This window comes from Ranitomeya variabilis, chromosome 6 (assembly GCF_051348905.1).
Source record: "Ranitomeya variabilis isolate aRanVar5 chromosome 6, aRanVar5.hap1, whole genome shotgun sequence".
NCBI classification, from domain to species: Eukaryota; Metazoa; Chordata; class Amphibia; order Anura; family Dendrobatidae; genus Ranitomeya; species Ranitomeya variabilis.
In genome coordinates this window covers 182,490,246-182,513,347 of record NC_135237.1, presented here as the reverse complement: position 1 = coordinate 182,513,347, position 23,102 = coordinate 182,490,246, and the positions used below count along the sequence as shown (strand labels likewise).

General features: G+C 45.5%; 1 protein-coding gene across 4 annotated transcripts in view; it reads right to left on the bottom strand.

The window, feature by feature from the left end:
- LOC143782161 (cytochrome P450 2C20-like) overlaps positions 1-23,102 on the bottom strand; it is a 151,961-nt gene that overhangs the window by 63,205 nt on the left and 65,654 nt on the right. For all 4 annotated transcript variants that reach the window (XM_077269301.1, XM_077269304.1, XM_077269303.1 and 1 more), the window contains exon 5: positions 8,486-8,662. In XM_077269301.1, coding sequence (XP_077125416.1) covers positions 8,486-8,662 — 177 coding nt within the window. The remainder of the gene's footprint in view (positions 1-8,485; positions 8,663-23,102) is intronic.

Genomic DNA, 23,102 nt, shown 5'->3' with positions numbered 1-23,102 from the left:
TTAGTAATCCCTCAATGGGCACAGGTGTTATTTGTGACACACTGTGTATTGTTTATCATTATTGGTTGTTATGGCATTTGTGGATTCGGGCGCTGCCCTGAATTTGATGGACTTAGAGTTTGCCAGGCGCTGTGGTTTTTTCTTGGAGCCCTTGCATCATCCCATTCCTTTGAGGGGAATTGATGCTACGCCTTTGGCCAAGAATAAGCCTCAGTACTGGACCCAGTTGACCATGTGCATGGCTCCTGCGCATCAGGAGGATATTCGCTTTTTGGTGTTGCATAATTTGCATGATGTGGTTGTGTTGGGTTTGCCTTGGCTGCAGGTCCATAATCCAGTATTGGATTGGAAATCAATGTCGGTGTCCAGTTGGGGTTGTCAAGGGGTACATGGGGATGTTTCATTATTGTCAATTTCTTCCTCCACTCCTTCTGAAGTCCCTGAGTTTTTGTCGGATTACCGGGATGTATTTGATGAGCCCAAGTCTAGTACTCTACCTCCTCATAGGGATTGTGATTGTGCTATTAATTTGATTCCTGGTAGCAAGTTCCCTAAGGGACGACTTTTCAATTTGTCAGTGCCAGAACACGCCGCTATGCGGAGTTATATAAAGGAGTCCTTGGAGAAAGGGCATATTCGCCCGTCGTCGTCACCATTGGGAGCAGGGTTCATTTTTGTGGCCCAGAAGGATGGTTCTCTGAGACCTTGTATAGATTACCGCCTTCTTAATAAAATCACGGTCAAATTTCAGTACCCTTTGCCTCTACTGTCTGATTTATTTGCTCGGATTAAGGGGGCTAGTTGGTTCACCAAGATAGACCTTCGAGGGGCGTATAATCTCGTGCGTATTAAACAGGGCGATGAATGGAAAACAGCATTTAATACGCCCGAGGGTCATTTTGAGTACCTGGTGATGCCATTCGGCCTTTCTAATGCTCCCTCTGTGTTTCAGTCTTTTATGCATGACATCTTCCGAAGGTATCTGGATAGATTCATGATCGTATATTTGGATGATATTTTGGTCTTTTCGGATGATTGGGAGTCCCATGTGAAGTAGGTCAGAATGGTGTTCCAGGTCCTTCGTGCTAATTCCTTGTTTGTGAAGGGATCTAAGTGTCTCTTTGGAGTTCAGAAGGTTTCCTTTTTGGGCTTCATTTTTTCCCCTTCCACTATCGAGATGGATCCTGTTAAAGTCCAAGCTATTTATGATTGGACTCGACCTACATCTGTGAAGAGCCTTCAGAAATTTCTGGGCTTTGCCAATTTTTACCGTCGCTTTATCGCTAATTTTTCTAGTGTTGTTAAACCGTTGACTGATTTGACCAAGAAGGCTGCTGATGTGGTGAATTGGTCCTCTGCGGCCGTTGAGGCTTTTCAGGAGTTGAAACGTCGTTTCTCTTCGGCTCCTGTGTTGTGTCAGCCAGATGTTTCGCTCCCTTTTCAGGTCGAGGTTGATGCTTCTGAAATTGGAGCAGGGGCTGTTTTATCTCAGAGAAGTTCTGATTGCTCTGTGATGAAGCCATGCGCTTTCTTTTCGAGAAAGTTTTCACCTGCTGAGCGTAATTATGATGTTGGCAATCGGGAGTTGTTGGCTATGAAGTGGGCATTCGAGGAGTGGCGACATTGGCTTGAAGGAGCCAAGCATCACGTGGTGGTCTTGACAGATCACAAGAATCTGACTTATCTCGAGTCTGCCAAGCGGTTGAATCCTAGACAGGCTCGTTGGTCGCTGTTTTTCTCCCGTTTCAATTTTGTGGTTTTGTACCTTCCGGGTTCTAAGAATGTGAAGGCTGATGCCCTTTCAAGGAGTTTTGTGGCTGATTCTCCTGGGGTTCCTGAGCCAGCTGGTATTCTCAGAGAGGGGGTAGTTTTGTCTGCCATCTCCCCTGATTTGCGGCGGGTGCTGCAGGAGTTCCAGGCTGATAGACCTGACCATTGTCCAGCGGAGAAACTGTTTGTCCCTGATAGATGGACTAATAGAGTTATCTCTGAGGTTCATTGTTCGGTGTTGGCTGGTCATCCTGGGATTTTTGGTACTAGAGATTTGGTGGCTAGGGCCTTTTGGTGGCCTTCCTTGTCGCGGGATGTGCGTTCTTTTGTGCAGTCTTGTGGGACTTGTGCTCGGGCTAAGCCCTGCTGTTCTCGTGCCAGTGGGTTACTTTTGCCCTTGCCGGTCCCGAAAAGGCCTTGGACGCATGTTTCCATGGATTTTATTTCAGATCTTCCTGTTTCTCAAAGGATGTCGGTCATCTGGGTGGTTTGCGATCGCTTCTCTAAAATGGTCCATTTGGTACCCTTGCCTAAATTGCCTTCTTCCTCTGATTTGGTTCCATTATTTTTCCAACATGTGGTTCGTTTGCATGGCATTCCGGAGAACATCGTGTCTGACAGAGGTTCCCAGTTTGTTTCAAGGTTTTGGCGGTCCTTTTGTGCTAAGATGGGCATTGACTTGTCTTTTTCTTCGGCTTTCCATCCTCAGACAAAAGGCCAAACCGAACGAACCAATCAGACTTTGGAAACTTATCTGAGATGCTTTGTTTCTGCGGATCAGGATGATTGGGTGACCTTCTTGCCATTAGCTGAGTTCGCCCTTAACAATCGGGCCAGTTCGGCTACTTTGGTTTTGCCTTTTTTTGTAATTCTGGTTTTCATCCTCGTTTTTCTTCAGGGCAGGTTGAGCTTTCGGACTGTCCTGGTGTGGATTCTGTGGTGGACAGGTTGCAACAAATTTGGACTCATGTGGTGGACAATTTGACCTTGTCCCAAGAGAAGGCTCAACGTTTCGCTAACCGCCGTCGCCGTGTTGGTCTCCGACTTCGTGTTGGGGATTTGGTTTGGTTATCATCTCGTTATGTTCCTATGAAGGTTTCTTCTCCTAAGTTTAAGCCTCGTTTTATTGGTCCTTATAAGATTTCTGAAATTCTTAATCCTGTATCATTTCGTTTGGCCCTTCCTGCTTCTTTTGCCATCCATAATGTGTTCCATAGGTCGTTGCTGCAGAGATATGTGGCGCCTATGGTTCCCTCCGTTGATCCTCCTGCTCCGGTGTTGGTTGAGGGGGAGTTGGAGTATGTGGTGGAGAAGATTTTGGATTCTCGTATTTCGAGACGAAAACTTCAGTACTTGGTCAAATGGAAAGGCTATGGTCAGGAGGATAATTCCTGGGTTGTTGCCTCTGATGTCCATGCTGCCGATTTAGTTCGTGCCTTTCATTTGGCTCGTCCTGATCGGCCTGGGGGCTCTGGTGAGGGTTCGGTGACCCCTCCTCAAGGGGGGGGTACTGTTGTGAATTCCGTTCTCGAACTTCCTCCTGTGGTCATGAATGGTACTTCGGTGAGTTCTGTCCGTGGACTCCCTCTGGTGGCTGTGAGTGGAGCTGCTGGTTCTGAGATTCCTTCTCCAGCTGTCCTCGCTTAGGGCTAGGCTGGATTCTCTATTTAACTCCACTCAGATCGTTATTCCTTGCCAGCTGTCAATGTTCTAGTACTGGTTCAGATCTCTCCTGGATCTTTCTGAGGACCTGTCTACTTCAGCACAAGCTAAGTTCCTGCTTGTTCAATTGTTACATATGTAATGTAGTCCTAGTCCAGCTTGATATCATGAAACTACCTGGCTAGCTGGAAGCTCTGGGGGTGCAGAGTGGCACCACTGCATCGTGAGTCGGTGCGGGGGTATTTTTTGCACACTCTGCGTGGTTTTTGTAGCTTTTTGTGTTGACAGCAAAGATCCCTTTTCTATCCTCAATCTGTTTAGTTAGTCTGGCCTCTCTTTGCTAAAACCTATTTCATCCTGTGTTTGTGATTTCCTCTTATCTCACAGTCAATACTTGTGGGGGGGCTGCTTTTACCTTTGGGGAAATTTCTCTGAGGCAAGTGAGGCTTTGTTTCCTTTCTTTAGGGGTAGTTAGCTCTTAGGCTGTGAAGAGGCGTCTAGGCAGAGTCAGGTACGCTCCACGGCTATTTCTAGTTGTGTTTATAGGAGTAGGATTTGCGGTCAGCAGAGTTCCCATTTCCCCAGAGCTCGTCCTGATTCCGTGTTTAACTATCAGGTCATTCCTGGTGCACCTAACCACCAGGTCCATAACAGAAAGCCACTAATAGGAAATATTTGAAAAAATATGCAGCAGGCTGCACTAATTGCAAAAAAGGACAATGGATTGAACGGTATGAGGCAGTGACGCACCCTGAGCTGACTACAACTGGCTGTGGCTGCGGACAGACTACTGTCATGTCGGACGCTGTTCAGACCAGGTCGTTCGACAGACAGCGGTAATTCCGCTTTTGACCACTATGTGCTCATTGGCGTTGGCTAGATTTTATCTAGCTGGTCCGGGGTTAATTTACCTGATGCTCGGATTGGAAGCTGGGCCATGCCCATTGCCTTTAAATAGTCTTCCGGACCTTTGGCGTCGGCAATTATAGCTTCTGTCTTGTGCGTTGTTATCTCGGTCTGGATTGGTGAGCTAGTAGTTGGAGTATCGTTGCTGGTGGTGTATTTCCCTTTGTCTTATTTACTCCTTCCTATATTTGTATTTATTTTGCCCTGCGCATTTATAGTGTATTCCTGAGTGACTGCGGCATGGTGTATATTTTCCGTTATCCTTGTCTGTTCTAACTGTGGGTATTGGTGTATGATCTTTTCACTGGGTGGTGGCGGTGGTTTCAGCCTAGGGTTGAAACAGGAGACAGGGCGAGGGTCGAGGCCTAGACATGCACACCATCAGTGTAAACTCTAGGTAGAGGGTCAGTCAGGATTTCCCTAGTCTGAGGGAAATCTCAGGGTCCCGGGTTATTAGCTCTTGCCCACCTAGTTTCCCCGTGACAACTACAGAGCGATGTGCACTCACACAGAGACCGTGCAGGCAGCCGTGAACGGCGCTGCAAGGCCAAAACAAGCTCCTCTATCTAATCCTATGTAGTGTTTTTCCACAATTTAGCTGGATACGGATGGAAAGCCACTAATAGGAAATATTTGAAAAAATGTGCAGCAGGCTGCACTAATTGCAAAAAAGGACAATGGATTGAACGGTATGAGGCAGTGATGCACCCTGAGCTGACTACAACCGGCTGTGGCTGCGGACAGACTACAGAGCGATGTGCACTCACACAGAGACCGTGCAGACAGCCGTAAACGGCGCTGCAAGGCCAAAAAAACCTCCTCTATGTAATCCTATGTAGTGTTTTTCCACAATTTTGCTAGATATGGATGGAAAGCCACTAATAGGAAATATTTGAAAAAATGTGCAGCAGGCTGCACTAATTGCAAAAAAGGACAATGGATAGAACAGTATGAGGCAGTGACGCACTCTGCGCTGACTACAACCGGCTGTGGCTGCGGACAGACTACAGAGTGAGCTGCACTCACACACAGAGACCTTGCAGACAGCTGTGAACAGCACTGCAAGGCAAAAGCAAGGATCTCACACAGCGGTTGCTAAATTAGCCTGGGTAAAGCACAATGAAGCAAATCGCTATCTCTAAACTGGCCCTCAGTCAGAACACAGCGTCCTGTGTTATGATCCTAGTGGCAAGGATCGCAGGTCGGACTAGCTAAGTAACTGAACAGACTACTAGCTCTGGGGAAGTGGTAACTAGATTGACCGCAACCTGATCCTATCTGCAAACAACTATAGGCAGCCGTGGAACGTTACCTAAAAAATCCTAGACGTCTCGTCACGACCTGAGAAACTGACTATTCCTGGAGGGAAAGTAAGTCCTCACTTGCCTCAGTGGAAGACCCCAAAGATATAGAATAGCCCCCCACAAATATTAACGGTGAGTTAAGGGGAAAGCACAAACGCAGAGATGAAATCAGATTTAGCAAATGAGGCCCGCTAATACTAGATAGCAGAAAATAGGAAGGAAACTGTGCGGTCAATAAAAAACCCTATTCAAAATATCCACGCAGAGATTGCTCGAGCCCCCGCACCAACTAATGGTGCGGGGGAAGCAACTCCGTACCCCAGAGCTTACCAGCAAAAAGAAATCACATGCTAGCAAGCTGGACTAGACTCATCATACACAGAAATCATATTGCAGGCAGATGAGCAAAAAATATTCAAACAGAACTTAGCTTATCCTGAAGAGGCAGAAAACGAGATAATCAGGAGTAATCAGAATAGCACTGAATACATTGACAGCCGGCAACAAGTGGAAGTGAAGCAGAGCTAAATAGGAGCCTCCCTGGTGAATAACGAGGCAGCTGATCCAGCAGACCCGCAGGATAATAAACCAAACCACCAGGGGGAGCCAAAAAACCAAAGTCACACAATACCATCTGTGACCACAAGAGGGAGCCTGAAAACGGAGTTCACAACAGTCCTGTCCCTAACTGAATTCACAGCAAAGTGAGCCCTAAATGGCGGCAGTGACTTTTATAGTGCATCATGACATCATTTCAGCAGCCAATCACAGCCATGCCAGTACTTACATGCCCACCATGCAGAACAGGATGTGCCCACACTTCTAATCATTCCTCATTGGCTGAATTCGGGCACTTTGAATTGTGGGAAATTCCGATTCCGGTATCCGATATACTGAAAATATCGCAACTCGGCATCGGAATTCCGATACCGCAAATATCGGCTGATACCCGATACTTGCGGTATCGGAATGCTCAACACTAGTTATAACATTTTGAATAGTGAAAAGCAAATACATCTGGAATTTCTTTTGGGTGTATACAAACTGTTCTGTCATTTTTTTAACCATATGAATTCTTATTTTGAATCTTGGTGAACCTGTTGTGTGTGTCCAAATCTGCGCTGCTGATAAAGATGAATGGCACCATTCATCTTTATCAGCAGCGCAGATTTGGACACATACACCCTGTTTCACCATTAACCTCAGTTCTCTGGACACGTGTCCTGCAGCAGCTGATCCATGCTTTTTACATGTTGCTTAGTTGCAACAAAACAAGGTGAGTGTACCTCTCCTCGATGCACCCCATGTTTTTAACCAGTTAAAACCCTATTTGCGCTTTATTTGCTCTCCAGATTTTCTACTTCTAATTTTTAATCTTAGATGCTTAATTTTTCAAGCCATTATGTTAGAGGGTTCATATAATTTTATGGTTATTTTATTCATTAAACTTATTTATTAAGCTTTGGTTTGGTTGCACGATAGTGCAAGCATTTTTTAAGTTATAACATTTTGAATAGTGAAATGCAAATACATCTGGAATTTCTTTTGGGTGTATACAAACGGTTCTGTAATTTTTTTAACCACATGAATTCTAATTTTGAATATTAGATGCTTAATTTTTCTAGCCATTATTTTAAAGGGCAATAAGGAGAAAAGCATCACTCCAAATATGCACACCACATACATAAAAATTAAAAACATAATACTAAATCATATATGAAAAAACAAGATTTTTATTGACACACCACACAAAATAAAACACAATTAAAAACAGCAAAAAAGCCTTGTCCATAAGCAATCATATATACGTGAATACAGGTATGTATACACAATACAATAATAATATAGATTACCCAAATGCCAGCCCGTGCACCTATAAACAAATGGGGCTAGTTCAAGCCAGCCAAAAACAATCTATCAGGCTAGCAATGTAAAGCCCCTTTTACTGGCAATTATTAATGTAATACTATATTATTATTGTATTGTGTATACATACCTGTAGTCACGTATATATGATTGTTTATGGACAAGGCTTTTTTGCTGTTTTTAATTATGTTTTAATTTGTGTGGTGTGTCAATAAAAATCTTGTTTTTTCATATATGATTTAGTATTATGTCTTTAATTTTGATGTATGTGGTGTGCATATTTGGAGTGATGCTTTTCTCCTTATTGCGTATTTGATTTATCACTCGCTTGCACCCAATACTATTCTGTCCTTATTGTTGTGGTGCGCCTAGGGCTTTGTTGGTTTATTATTTTAAAGAGTTCATTTGTCCAGGTATGATAATTGGATTTTGTTGTATTCTTCAAATAAAAGTACTTTTGGATGTTTTGGGTTGTCATTATAAATTAGAAAGGGAAAACATAGTAGTTTGACAATAAATGGCTTCACCCAACCACTAACCATGAGTGGAGAATAAGTTTTGATGTTATGATTCATATTCTCTGAAAAAAGGCTAATAAAGCAAAAATTCTGCCTAGGTATGTAAACTTTTGAGCACAACTGCATGAATACAATCTTACAGCCAAACCCTCCTTTTTAGCAGCTGCAAAATTATACAAGAACCTATATGTAAGTCTGAGATTAGACGAGTGATTAATCAATACATATTTTATCAATTGCAGCAAGACCTTGTGGAACAAACTATTTTGTTTTGATACAGATATCCTCTAGACATAAAAAAGGATAATGAAAAAAATCAATGCAACTTTACAAAAAATGTGTGTAAAAAGATCTTCAACAACCTGTCCCCACCCCTTCTAGCATAAATAGATACTGAAATGTTACACCTTTGATCCAAACTTAAAAAAGTACTATTTTATTTCATTCAGCCAAACTTACCTGACTCATTTTTAAAAGAAAACAATCAATATAATCTCTTGGACAATTCTCATCTATTGTTCCCTCATGTGATTTCACTTTTTCCATAACATACTTTCTCAATTTGTCAAAGTTTTTGAAAAGTCTGGTGTGCGGGCCGGGTAAGTGCTTCAACAAGTTTGGAGCTAAATCAAATATCTATGAAAAAAGAAATGGTCTTGATTAGTTTGTACCAATCATGCATACTTTTTTATATTAATATACAGTTGTGCTAATAAGTAAAGATGAGCGAGTGTACTCGTTGCTCGGGTGGTCTCCGAGCATTTGTAAGTACTCAGAGATTTAGTTTTTGTTGACGCAGCTGCATGATTTACGGATGCTAGCCAGCCTGAGTACATGTGGGGGTTGCCTGGTTGCTAGGGAGTCCCCACACGTATTTAAGCTGTCTAGTAGCTGTAAATTATGCAGCTGTGCAATGAAAACTAAATCTCCGAGAACTCACAAATACTCGGAGATCACCCAAGCGAGCTCGGGAAAACCTGAGCAATGAGTATACTCGCTCATCACTACTAAAAAGTTTACATCCTCCTGGCAGAATCTCTACCATTTTTTAGGAAACATAAGTTATCATGGAAATCACAACTGTTATTTTAGTTTCAACGTTTTATTGCAGATATCACTAAAAATAACATAGGTGACAGATAATATGTAGTACAAGGATCCCCTCGCAGGGGAATGTATCAGACTGTAAAGAGGAAGTGTCATGATACCCGGGTATAAATGCTGCAGGGGAAACTGCACCCAACAGCAACGGAGTTGGACCAGAAAACGGGTAACTAACATGAACACCAACGGGACCTTTCACATGAGACAGAGTGACCAGGTAAAGCAAAAGGACCTACGATCATGTGACAGAGTGGGAGGTGGTCAGGAGGCAGGGCCAGACGCCTAGGAAACAGAGAAGGGACAAGCATAAAAGAATAGTAAAACAAACAGGTCTTAGCCAGGAGATTACAAGATACTAACAGGGAGAGTCAAAGAAAAGTCAGAAGCCAAGCCAGAAGTCAGTAATCCAGGAAAGCGGATACAGCAGGTGACAGCAAGACACAAAGCAAGCCAGCACACACTTCAGAGGTCAAGCATACAGACTGCAGAAAAACCTATAGCTGACAAGGATACCAGGTTAGGAGCGAGTATAAATAGCCCTCTCATCTTGAAAGAGAGGCTAAGAACATTAACCCTGAGAGTACAAGACATAACCTTGTCCTAACCATGACAGTACCCCCCCTTAATGGGGGGCCACTGGATCCCCAGGCTTCTCAGGGTACCTGGCATGAAAAGCCCGCACCAGTCGATCAGCATGCACAGAACTGGCCGGAACCCATGACCGATCCTCAATAGAATAACCCTTCCAATGTATTAAGTACTGAAGCCTTCGACGCATCCACCGTGAATCAATGATGCGCCCTACCTCATACTCTGGCTGACCCTCTACCAACACTCGCAGAACATTGGATGAGGAATCTTCTCTAACCATCCCCACAGGTTTTAATAGGGACCTGTGAAAGACATTTGATATTTTGAAGGAGGCAGGCAACTGTAATCTATAGGCCACTGGGTTGATCACCTCTAATATCTTGTATGGACCTATAAACCTGGGGCCTAACTTCATAGAGGGTACTTTAAGTTTGATGTTATGGGTAGACAACCACACCTTCTCCCCCACTGTCAATGTAGGAGCTGACCCCCTCCTCATGTCTGCAAAATGTTTGTACCTCCTTTGAGCTTTGGAGATATTACCCTGAACCTCCCTCCAAAGGGTTCTTAACTGTTGCACCGGACCCTCAGCACCAGGGCAACCAGAATCCATGCGGGAAAATTCTGCAAATTGCGGAACAAATCCATAGTTGACCTGAAAAGGAGATTTGCCAGTAGACTGATTAATACGACAGTTGAATGCAAATTCTGCCATGGGTAATACCTCACACCAGTCCTCCTGTCTGGAAGAGGCAAGACATCTTAAAATTTGTTCCAATGACTGGTTGGTGCGTTCAGTCTGACCATTAGATTCCGGGTGATAAGCAGAGGAGAAAAACAATGTAACCCCCAACTTCTTACCAAAAACCCTCCAAAATCTAGCAACAAATTGCACACCCCTGTCAGACACCACATTCACAGGGACCCCATGCAACCGAACTATATGCTGGATGAACAAATGAGCTAAGGTTTCAGCAGAAGGCAATGCAGATAACGGCACAAAGTGGGCTTGTTTAGAAAATCTATCAACCACTACCCAGACTACAGAGTTGCCCTTTGAAGGAGGAAAATTAGTGATAAAATCCATGGACAGGTCTGTCCAAGGTTTATCCGGAATTGGCAAAGGTACCAATTCCCTGGCCGGCCGGACCAGAGAGCTCTTAGAGCAAGCACACACCCCACAAGTATTCACAAATTTTTAAATATCAGTACCCATAGAAGGCCACCAAAATTTCCTAGCTACTGCCCCCCGGGTAGCTGCAATCCCAGGGTGTGCACTCAACACAGAGTCATGAAATTCTTGCAGAAGTGTGAGACGGAAATGATCGGGTACAAACAATTTGCCAGAGGGTTTAATTTTGGGAGCTTGTGACTGTGCTTCCAAAATCTCTCTCTGTAACTCAGATGAGATTTCAGCCACAACCACTCCAGGTTGTAGAATGGAGGAAGGAGGTTCTGGAGGGGACACACAATCAAAACTTCGGGATAAGGCATCCGCCTTTACATTTTTAGACCCTGGTCGGAGCGTAATGGTAAAATGAAACAGAGAAAAAAAAAGTGCCCACCGAGCCTGTCTGGGGGTCAATCTCTTAGCAGACTCGATATAGGTCAAATTTTTATGATCAGTAATGAACGTGACGGGATGAACAGCCCACTCCAAAAAAATGCCTCCATTCTTCGAAGGCCAATTTAATTGCCAACAATTCCCTGTTGCCGACATCATAATTTCTCTCAGCCGAAGAGAATTTTTTAGAGAAAAAGGCACAGGGTTTAAGGTTAGTAAGGGAGGACGGGCCCTGAGACAACACTGCCCCCACCCCCACCTCCGATGCGTCAACCTCTACAATAAAAGGTCTCGACGGATCGGGTTGTATCAACATGGGGGCTGAAACAAAACATTTCTTCAGTGTCTGGATGGAATTTTTTGCGGCCTCGGACCAATTTTTTACCTCCGCCCCTTTTATTGTAAAGTCCGTTAAGGGTTTCACCACCTGCAAAAACCCTTTAATGAACTTCCTATAATAGTTAGCGAAGCCCAGAAATCGCTGCAACCCCTTCAGGTCATGAGGTTGCACCCAATCAGAAATGGCCTGAACCTTCCACGGGTCCATGCGGAACCCATCCCCAGATACAATTAATCCCAGAAAAGACAGTTCTTGGAGAAAGAATGAGCATTTCTCCAGTTTTGCATATAAATGGTTCTCCCTGAGTCTTACAAGAACTGTCTGAAGATGGTGTAAGTGAGACTGACTGTCCTCTGAGTATATCAAGATGTCATCCAGGTAAATGACAACATAGCGCCCAATCAGGTCAGAAAAAACAACATTAATAAAATTCTGGAACACAGCAGGGGCGTTAGTGAGACCGAAGGGCATAACTAAATTTTCAAATAAGCCCTCGGTAGTCAGAAAAGCTGTCTTCTATTCATCTCCCTCTCGAATCCTTATCAGGTTATAAGCCCTTCGTAAGTCAAGCTTAGAAAACCATTTGACCCCAATGAGTTGATTACATAAATCAGGAATCAGAGGAAGAGGATACGTGTTTTCCACAGTGATCTTATTCAGTTCCTGAAAGTCGAGGCATGGTCGCAAACCACCATCTTTTTTCTTCACAAAGAAAAACCCTGCTGTGACGGGTGAAACAGAAGGCCGAATATGCCCCTTACGGAGACTCTCAGTGATGTACTCTTTCATGGCTTGGCGCTCGGCCCAGACAAATTGTATAAACGAGCCTTGGGTAATTTGGCTTCTGGGATTAAATTAATAGCACAATCACCAGGTCGATGTGGTGGAAGCGTCTTGGCCTCACTTTCGGAAAACATGTCTTCGAAGTCTTTCAGGTACTCCGGAATACCCTCCACACCGACAGACGACACAGATACAGACTTTATCGGGTTAACAAAAGGTCCCAGGTTACAACACGGACCATTACCCTTACATCTCCATTGAGTAATCTCCCCTGCCACCCAATTAACCCCTTTCTGACCTCGGACGGGATAGTACGTCCGAGGTCAGAAGCCCCGCTTTGATGCGGGCTCCGGCGGTGAGCCCGCATCAAAGCCGGGACATGTCAGCTGTTTTGTACAGCTGACATGTGCCTGTAATAGGCGCGGGCAGAATCGCGATCTGCCCGCGCCTATTAACTAGTTAAATGCCGCTGTCAAACGCAGACAGCGGCAATTAACTACCGCATCCGGCCGGGCGGCCGGAAATGATGGCAACGCTGACCCCCATCACATGATCGGAGGTCGACGATGCTTCAGAATAGTAACCATAGAGGTCCTTGAGACCTCTATGGTTACTGATCCCCGGCAGCTGTGAGCACCACCCTGTGGTCGGCGCTCACAGCACACCTGCATTTCTGCTACATAGCAGCGAACAGATGATCGCTGCTACGTAGCAGAGCCGATCGCGTTGTGCCAGCTTCTAGCCTCCCATGGAGGCTATTGAAGCATGGCAAAAGTAAAAAAAAAGTTTAAAAAAATCTGAAAAAAAAAAAAAAGTTTAAATCACCCCCCTTTCGCCCCAATCAAAATAAATCAATAAAAAAAATCAAACCTACACATATTTGGTATCGCCGCGTTCAGAATTGCCCGATCTATCAATAAAAAAAAGCATTAACCTGATCGCTCAGCGGCGTAGCAAGAAAAAAATTTGAAACGCCAGAGTTACGTTTTTTTGGTCGCCACAACGGGCGATCAAAAGAACGTATCTGCACCAAAATGCTGTCATTAAAAACGTCAGCTTGGCATGCAAAAACTAAGCCCTCAAGCAACCCCAGATCATGAAAAATGGAGACGCTATGAGTATCGGAAAATGGCGCAATTTCTTTTTTTTTCTTAAGTAAACTTTGGATTTTTTTTTTCACCACTTAGGTAAAAAATAAGTCATGTTAGGTGTCTATGAACTCGTACTGACCTGGAGAATCATAATGGCTGGTCAGTTTTAGCATTTAGTGAACCTAGCAAAAAAGCCAACCAAAAAACAAGTGTGGGACTGCACTTTTTTTGCAATTTCACTGCACTTGGAATTTTTTTTCCCGTTTTCTAGTACACGACATGCTAAAACCAATGATGTCATTCAAAAGTACAACTCGTCCCGCAAAAAATAAGCCCTCACATGGCCAAATTGACGGAAAAATAAAAAAGTTATGGCTCTGGGAAGGAGGGGAGTGAAAAACGAACACGGAAAAATGGAAAATCCCAAGGTCATGAAGGGGTTAATGGCAGGATTGTGGCGTTGCAGCCAGGGCATTCCCAGAACCAGTCCTGCAGGCAGATTATTCAATACAAAACAACTTAATTGCTCCACGTGAGTGGAACTCACTTTCAGAGAAAAAACATCAGTTTTGAAACAAATTCCATCCCGGGTAAGAGGGGACGAATCAACAGCCACAATTTTAACAGGGTTTTTCAACCTAACTGTCCCTATCTTATTACGAGTCACAACTTGGGCATCAATCAAATTAACGGGAGAACCGCAGTCAACAAAAGCGGTGGTCACCACAGGACCACCAGCAAGCTCCAAATTCACCTGGAGCACAAGTTTTGTAAGCGTGAAAAAATGTATCTGGGAGTCTGGACAACCTCCTAGATTGTTGTCCAGACTGTCGTTTCTCAGATGGTTTCACAGAAGAGCAGGATGGACAGTTCCTTTTCCAATGTCCAGAGGCTCCACAGTAAAAACACAGTTGATTGTCTCTGCGGTGTCTTTTCTCACTTTCAGAGACCGAGACTGACCCAATCTCCATGGGCACAGATACAGGTGCAGCGTCACATAATTTAGAGAATAAGGAAGTCTCCTATTGCATCATTCCTCTAGCACGGAGTCTCCGGTCCATTCAAACAGCCTGTCTCATGGCGTCCTCCAGGGTATCAGGAGGAGGATGAAGTGCCAGAGGGTCCTTCAGACGGTCAGACAGACCCATGCGGAACAACCCCCTCAGGGCTGCATCATTCTAAGAAACTTCAGCTGCCCAGCACCTAAACTCTGAGCAGAACCATTCAGCGGAGTGCTTCCCCTGTGTCACACTCATTACCATATCTTCTGCCAGACGCACTCTCATCAAAAATGTGCCCCAGAGACTCAAAAAACAGGCTCACAGACATGCATTCAGGAGCAAAGTAAGAGAGAGAGAAGGCCCATGCCTGCGGGGACCCCCTTAATAAAGACATAACTACCCCCACCCTCTGCCTTTCATTTCCAGAGGCCCGGGGAAGTAACTCAAAAAACAACTTACATCCCTCCTTAAAGACCCTGAACAATTTTTTATCCCCAGAAAAAGTGTTGGGTAATTTTACCGGCGGTTCAGGGTCCGCTAAGAATACATCAGAGGGACCCCCCTCCCGGGACCGAAATGGAGCAGACACCTGTACAGCACCTGCCACATCTCTCTGCACCTGTTGGTGCGAGTGGACCAGGGCTTGCTGTTCCACAGACAGCTTCTGCAAAAGCTGAGAAAGCTCATTAACCTGTCCTGCGAGAACCTGTACCGGGTCCATGGCATACAAACACCACCCCACACCAGGGAGAAAACTATCAGGTCAGCTATAATGTCATGATACCCGGGTATAAATGCTGCAGGGGAACACCAATGGGTGTTATGGCTGGACCTGGTGGTTAGGAGCACCGGGCATGACCTGATAGTCAAAACTGCAAAATAGAGCGAGCTCTGGGAAGTGGGAGCTCTGCTGACCGCAGCCCTAATCTATTATCACACACACTAGAATTAGCCGTGGATCGTACCTGACTCTGCCTAGACGACTCATCACAGCCTGAGAGGTAACTTCCCCTAAAGAGAAATATAGCCTCACCTTGCCTCAGAGAAATTCCCCAAAGGAACAGAGCAGCCCCCACATATATTGACTGTGAGTTAAGAGGAAGGCACAAACATAGGAATGAGACAGGTTTCAGCAAAGGAGGCCCGACTTAATAAATAGACAGAAGATAGATAAAGGGATCTTTGCGGTCAGCACAAAAAACTACAAAAAGCCACGCAGAGTGAGCAAGAAACCCCCCGCACCGACTCACGGCGCGGTAGGTGCCACTCTGCAACCCAGAGCTTCCAGCTAGCGAGACAATATCATGATAGCCAGCTGGACAAAACTTAGCAGGTACTCAGAAATATATTCAGCACACAAATGGACAACAAATGAGCTTAACAGGGACTTAGCGTCTGCTGAAGTAGACAGGTCATCAGGAGATCCAAGTGAGATCTGAACCAGTACAGATACATTGCCAACTGGCATCAGGTAACGATCTGAGCAGAGTTAAATAGAGGAACCAGCCCAGTCTTTAAACGATGCAGCTGAGGAAGCCACCTCCAGACCAGCAGCTCCACTTTCAGCCACCAGAGAGAACCCACGGACAGAACTCACAGAAATACCATTCCTGACCACAGGAGGGAGTTCCAGAACAGAGTTCACAACAGTACCCCCCCCCCTTGAGGAGGGGTCACCGAACCCTCACCAGAACCCCCCGGCCGATTAGGACGAGCCAAATGAAAGGCACGAACCAAATCGGCAGCATGGACATCAGAGGCAAAAACCCAGGAATTATCCTCCTGACCATAGCCCTTCCATTTGACCAGATACTGAAGTTTCCATCTCGAGATACGAGAATCTAAAATCTTCTCCACCACATACTCCAATTCTCCCTCGACCAACACCGGAGCAGGAGGGTCAACGGAAGGAACCATAGGCGCCACATATCTCTGCAACAACGACCTATGGAACACATTATGGATGGCAAAAGAAGCTGGAAGGTCCAAACGAAATGACACAGGATTGAGGATTTCAGAAATCTTATAAGGCCCAATAAAACGAGGCTTAAACTTAGGAGAAGAAACCTTCATAGGAACATAACGAGATGACAGCCAAACCAGATCCCCAACACGAAGTCGAGGAACAACACGGCGACGGCGGTTAGCGAAACGTTGAGCCTTCTCCTGTGACAATGTCATCAAATTGTCCACTACATGAGTCCAAATTTGCTGCAACCTGTCCACCACAGAATCCACACCAGGACAGTCCGAAGGCTCAACCTGCCCCGAAGAAAAACGAGGATGAAAACCAGAATTACAATAAAAAGGTGAAACCAAAATAGCCGAACTGGCCCGATTATTAAGGGCGAATTCAGCCAATGGCAAGAAGGTCACCCAATCATCCTGATCAGCAGAAACAAAGCATCTCAGATAGGTCTCCAAAGTCTGATTGGTTCGCTCAGTTTGGCCATTTGTCTGAGGATGGAAAGCAGAAGAAAAAGGCAAATCAATGCCCATCTTAGCACAAAAGGACCGCCAAAACCTCAAAACAAACTGGGAACCTCTGTCCGACACAATGTTCTCCGGAATGCCATGCAAACGAACCACATGCTGGAAAAACAACGGAACCAAATCAGAGGATGAAGGCAACTTAGGCAAGGGTACCAAATGGACCATCTTAGAGAAGCGATCACAAACCACCCAGATGACCGACATCCTTTGAGAGACAGGGAGATCTGAAATAAAATCCATGGAAATATGTGTCCAGGGCCTCTTCGGGACCGGCAAGGGCAAAAGTAACCCACTGGCACGAGAACAGCAGGGCTTTGCCCGAGCACAAGACCCACAGGACTGCACAAAAGCACGCACATCCCGGGACAAGGAAGGCCACCAAAAGGACCTAGCCACCAAATCTCTGGTACCAAAAATTCCAGGATGACCAGCCAACACCGAACAATGAACCTCCAAGATAACCCTACTAGTCCATCTATCAGGGACAAACAGTCTCTCTGCAGGACAGCGGTAAGGTCTATCCGCCTGAAACTCCTGCAGAACCCGCCGCAAATCAGGGGAGATGGCAGACAAAATCACCCCCTCTTTGAGAATACCAGTCGGCTCAGAAACTCCCGGAGAATCAGGCACAAAACTCCTTGAAAGGGCATCAGCCTTCACATTCTTAGAACCCGGAAGGTATGAAACCACGAAATCGAAACGGGAGAAAAACAGTGACCATCGAGCCTGTCTAGGGTTCAACCGCTTGGCAGACTCGAGATAAGTCAAATTCTTGTGATCCGTCAAGACCACCACGCGATGCTTGGCGCCCTCAAGCCAATGTCGCCACTCCTCGAATGCCCACTTCATGGCCAACAACTCCCGATTGCCAACATCATAATTATGCTCAGCAGGCGAAAACTTTCTAGAAAAGAAAGCACATGGCTTCATCACAGAGCCATCAGAACCTCTCTGAGACAAAACAGCCCCTGCTCCAATCTCTGAAGCAACAACCTCGACCTGAAAAGGGAGCGAAACATCTGGCTGACACAACACAGGATCCGAAGAAAAACGACGTTTCAGCTCCTGAAACGCCTCAACGGCCGCAGAGGACCAATTCACCACATCCGCACCTTTCTTGGTCAAATCAGTCAGTGGTTTGACAACACTAGAAAAATTAGCGATAAAGCGACGGTAAAAATTCGCAAAGCCCAGGAATTTCTGAAGGCTCTTCACAGATGTAGGCTGAGTCCAATCATAAATGGCCCGGACGTTAACTGGATCCATCTCGATAGTAGAAGGGGAAAAAATGAAGCCCAAAAAGGAAACCTTCTGAACTCCGAAGAGACACTTAGACCCCTTCACAAACAAGGAATTAGCACGAAGGACTTGGAACACCATTCTGACCTACTTCACATGAGACTCCCAATCATCCGAAAAGACCAAAATATCATCCAAGTATACTATCATGAATCTATCCAGATACTTTCGGAAGATGTCACGCATAAAGGACTGGAATACAGATGGCGCATTAGAAAGCCCGAATGGCATCACCAGATACTCAAAATGGCCCTCGGGCGTATTAAATGCGGTTTTCCATTAATCGCCCCGCTTAATACGCACAAGATTATAAGCTCCTCGAAGATCTATCTTGGTAAACCAACTAGCCCCCTTAATCCGAGCAAACAAATCAGACAATAGAGGCAGAGGGTACTGAAATTTGACCGTGATTTTATTAAGAAGGCGGTAATCTATACAAGGTCTCAGAGAACCATCCTTCTTGGCCACAAAAAAGAACCCTGCTCCCAACGGTGACGACGACGGGCGAATATGCCCTTTCTCCAAGGACTCCTTTATATAGCTCCGCATAGCGGCGGCACAGATAAATTGAAAAGTCGGCCTTTAGGAAACTTACTACCAGGAATCAAATTAATAGCACAATCACAATCCCTATGAGGAGGCAGGGCACTGGGCTTGGGCTCATCAAATACATCCTGGTAATCCGACAAAAACTCAGGTACTTCAGAAGGAGTGGAAGAAGAAATTGACAACGCTGGAACATCACCATGGGCCCCTTGACAACCCCAACTGGACACAGACATAGATTTCCAGTCCAATACTGGATTATGGACCTGTAGCCATGGCAAACCCAACACGACCACATCATGCAAATTATGCAACACCAAAAAGCGAATATCTTCCCGATGTGCAGGAGCCATGCACATGGTCAACTGGGTCTAGTACTGAGGCTTATTCTTGGCCAAAGGCGTAGCATCAATTCCCCTTAATGGAATAGGATGCTGCAAGGGCTCCAAGAAAAAACCACAGCGCCTGGCATACTCTAAGTCCATCAAATTCAGGGCTGCGCCTGAATCCACAAACGCCATAACAGAGTAGGATGGCAAAGAGCAAATCAAAGTAACGGACAAAAGAAATTTAGGCTGTATAGTACCAATGGTGACAGACCTAGCGGACCGCTTAGTGCGCTTAGGACAATCAGAGATAGCATGAGTGGAGTCACCACAGTAAAAACACAGCCCATTCTGACGTCTGTGCTCTTGCCGTTCAGTTCTGGTCAAAGTCCTATCACATTGCATAGGCTCAGGCCTCTGCTCAGAGGACACCGCCATATGGTGCACAACTTTCCGCTCCCGCAAACGCCGATCGATCTTAATAGCCAAGGACATTGATTCATTCAGACCAGCAGGCGTGGGGAACCCCACCATAACATCCTTTAGGCCCTCAGAAAGACCCTTTCTGAAAATCACTGCCAGAGCACACTCATTCCATTGAGTAAGCACAGACCACTTTCTAAACTTCTGACAATACATTTCAGCATCATCCTGACCCTGACATAGAGCCAGCAAGATTTTCTCTGCCTGATCCACAGAATTTGGTTCGTCATAGAGCAATTCAAGCGCCAGAAAAAACGCATCTACATTAAGCAATGCAGGATCTCCTGGCGCGAGGGAGAATGCCCAGTCTTGAGGGTCACCACGCAACAAGGAAATAATGATTTTTACTTGCTGACTAGGGTCACCAGAGGAGCGAGGTTTCAGGGCAAGAAACAGTTTACAATTATTCTTGAAATTCAGAAACTTGATCTATCCCCAGAAAACAAATCAGGAATTGGGATTCTAGGCTCTAACATAGGATTCTGAACTATATAATCCTGAATGCCTTGTACCCTTGCAGTGAGATTATCCACACAAGAGGACAGACCTTGAATGTCCATATCTACACCTGAGTCCTGAACCACCCAGAGGTTTAGGGGAAAAAAAAGACTAAACACACTGCAGAGAAAAAAAAATGGTCTCAGAACTTCTCTTATCCCTCTATTGAGATGCATTAACACTTTCTGGCCAGTTGTACTGTTATGGCTGGACCTGGTGGTTAGGAGCACCGGGAATGACCTGATAGTCAAAACTGCAAAATAGAGCGAGCTCTGGGAAGTGGGAGCTCTGCTGACCGCAGCCCTAATCTATTATCACACACACTAGAATTAGCCGTGGATCGTACCTGACTCTGCCTAGACGACTCTTCACAGCCTGAGAGGTAACTTCCCCTAAAGAGAAATATAGCCTCACCTTGCCTCAGAGAAATTCCCCAAAGGAACAGAGCAGCCCCCACATATATTGACTGTGAGTTAAGAGGAAGGCACAAACATAGGAATGAGACAGGTTTCAGCAAAGGAGGCCCGACTTAATAAATAGACAGAAGATAGATAAAGGGATCTTTGCGGTCAGCACAAAAAACTACAAAAAGCCACGCAGAGTGAGCAAGAAACCCCCCGCGCCGACTCACGGCGCGGTAGGTGCCACTCTGCAACCCAGAGCTTCCAGCTAGTGAGACAATATCATGATAGCCAGCTGGACAAAACTTAGCAGGTACTCAGAAATATATTCAGCACACAAGTGAACAACAAATGAGCTTAACAGGGACTTAGCTTCTGCTGAAGTAGACAGGTCATCAGGAGATCCAAGTGAGATCTGAACGAGTACAGATACATTACCAACTGGCATCAGGTAACGATCTGAGCAGAGTTAAATAGAGGAACCAGCCCAGTCTTTAAACGATGCAGCTGAGGAAGCCACCTACAGACCAGCAGCTCCACTTTCAGCCACCAGAGGGAACCCACGGACAGAACTCACAGAAATACCATTCCTGACCACAGGAGGGAGTTCCAGAACAGAGTTCACAACAAATGGGACCTTTCACATGAGACAGAGTGACCAGGTAAAGCAAAAGGAGCTACAATCATGTGACAGAGTGGGAGGAGGTCAGGGGGCAGAGCCAGACACCGGGGAAACAGAGAAGGGACAAGCATAAAAGAATACTGAAACAAACAGAGGTCTTAGCCAGGAGAATACAAAATACTAACAGGGAGAGTCAAAGAATAGTCAGAAGCCAAGCCAGAAGTCAGTAATCCAGGAAAGTGAATAAAGCAGGTGACGGCAAGATACAAAGCAAGCCAGCACACACTTCAGAGGTCAAGCATACAGACTGCAGAAAAACCTATAGGTGACAAGGATACCAGGTTAGGAGCGAGTTTAAATAGCCCTCCCATCTTGAAAGAGAGGCTAAGAACATTAACCCTGAGAGTACAAGACATAACCTTGTCCTAACCATGACAGGAAGATCATTGTCCTTGACTTAATATGTTTAGTTATACAAAACAAATACACGACAATATAAACTCAACTGTGTGGTAATAGGTAAAAGAGGGGAATGAAGGGGGGGTGCAGTACCTTAGGTAATAGTAATAAGGGCTAAGTCGAAACAATCTAAAATTCATGTAGATTCTTATTATTATTATTTATTGTTATAGCGCCATTTATTCCATGGTGCTTTACATGTGAGGAGGGGTATACATAATAAAAACAAGTACAATAATCTTAAACAATACAAGTCATAACTGGTACAGGAGGAGAGAGCACCCTGCCCGCGAAGGCTCACAATCTACAAGGGATGGGTGAGAATACAGTAGGTGAGGATAGAGCTGGTCATGCAGCGGTTTGGTTGATCAGTGGTTACTGCAGGTTGTAGGCTTGTCGGAAGAGGTGGGTCTTCAGGCTCTTTTTGAAGGTTTCGATGGTAGGCGAGAGTCTGATGTGTTGTGGTAGAGGGTTCCAGAGTAGGGGTGATACGCGAGAGAAATCTTGTATACGATTGTAGGAAGAGGAGATAAGAGGGGAGTAGAGAAGGAGATCTTGTGAGGATTGGAGGTTGCGTGTAGGTAAGTACCGGGAGACGAGGTCACAGATGTATGGAGGAGACAGGTTGTGGATTGCTTTGTACGTCATGGTTAGGGTTTTGTAGTGGAATCACTGGGCAATGGGGAGCCAGTGAAGGGATTGACAGAGGGGAGAGGCCGGGAAATAGCGGGGGACAGGTGGATTAGTCGGGCAGCAGAGTTTAGAATAGATTGGAGGGGTGCGAGAGTGTTAGAGGGGAGGCCACAGAGCAGGAGGTTGCAGTAGTCAAGGCGAGAGATGATGAGGGCATGGACTAGGGTTTTTGCAGATTCTTGGTTGAGGAATGTACGGATTCGTTAAATATTTTTGAGTTGAAGTCGGCAGGAAGTGGAAAGGGCTTGGATATGTGGTTTGAAGGAGAGATCAGCGTCAAGGATTACCCCGAGGCAGCGAGCTTGTGGGACTGGGGAGAGTGGGCAGCCATGTACTGTAATGGATAGGTTCGTTGGGGGGGTCGCGTGAGATGGGGGAAAGATGATGAATTCTGTTTTGTCCATGTTAAGTTTCAGAAATCTAGCGGAGAAGAAGGATGAAATAGTGGACAGACATTGAGGGATTCTGGTTAGTAGGGAGGTGATATCTGGTCCAGAGATGTAGATCTGTGTGTCATCAGCATAGAGGTGATACTGAAAGCCATGAGATTCTATGAGGTGTCCCAGGCCAAAGGTGTAAATGGAGAAGAGCAGGGGCCCAAGGACTGAACCTTATGGGACTCCGACAGATAGGGGGCGAGGTGAGGAGGTGGTGTGTGTGGGAGACGCTGAATGTCCGGTCTGTTAGGTATGATGAGATCCAGGATAGGGCCAAGTCTGTGATGCCAAGGGATGAGAGGGTCTGTAATAATAGGGAATAGTCCACTGTGTCAAAGGCAGCCG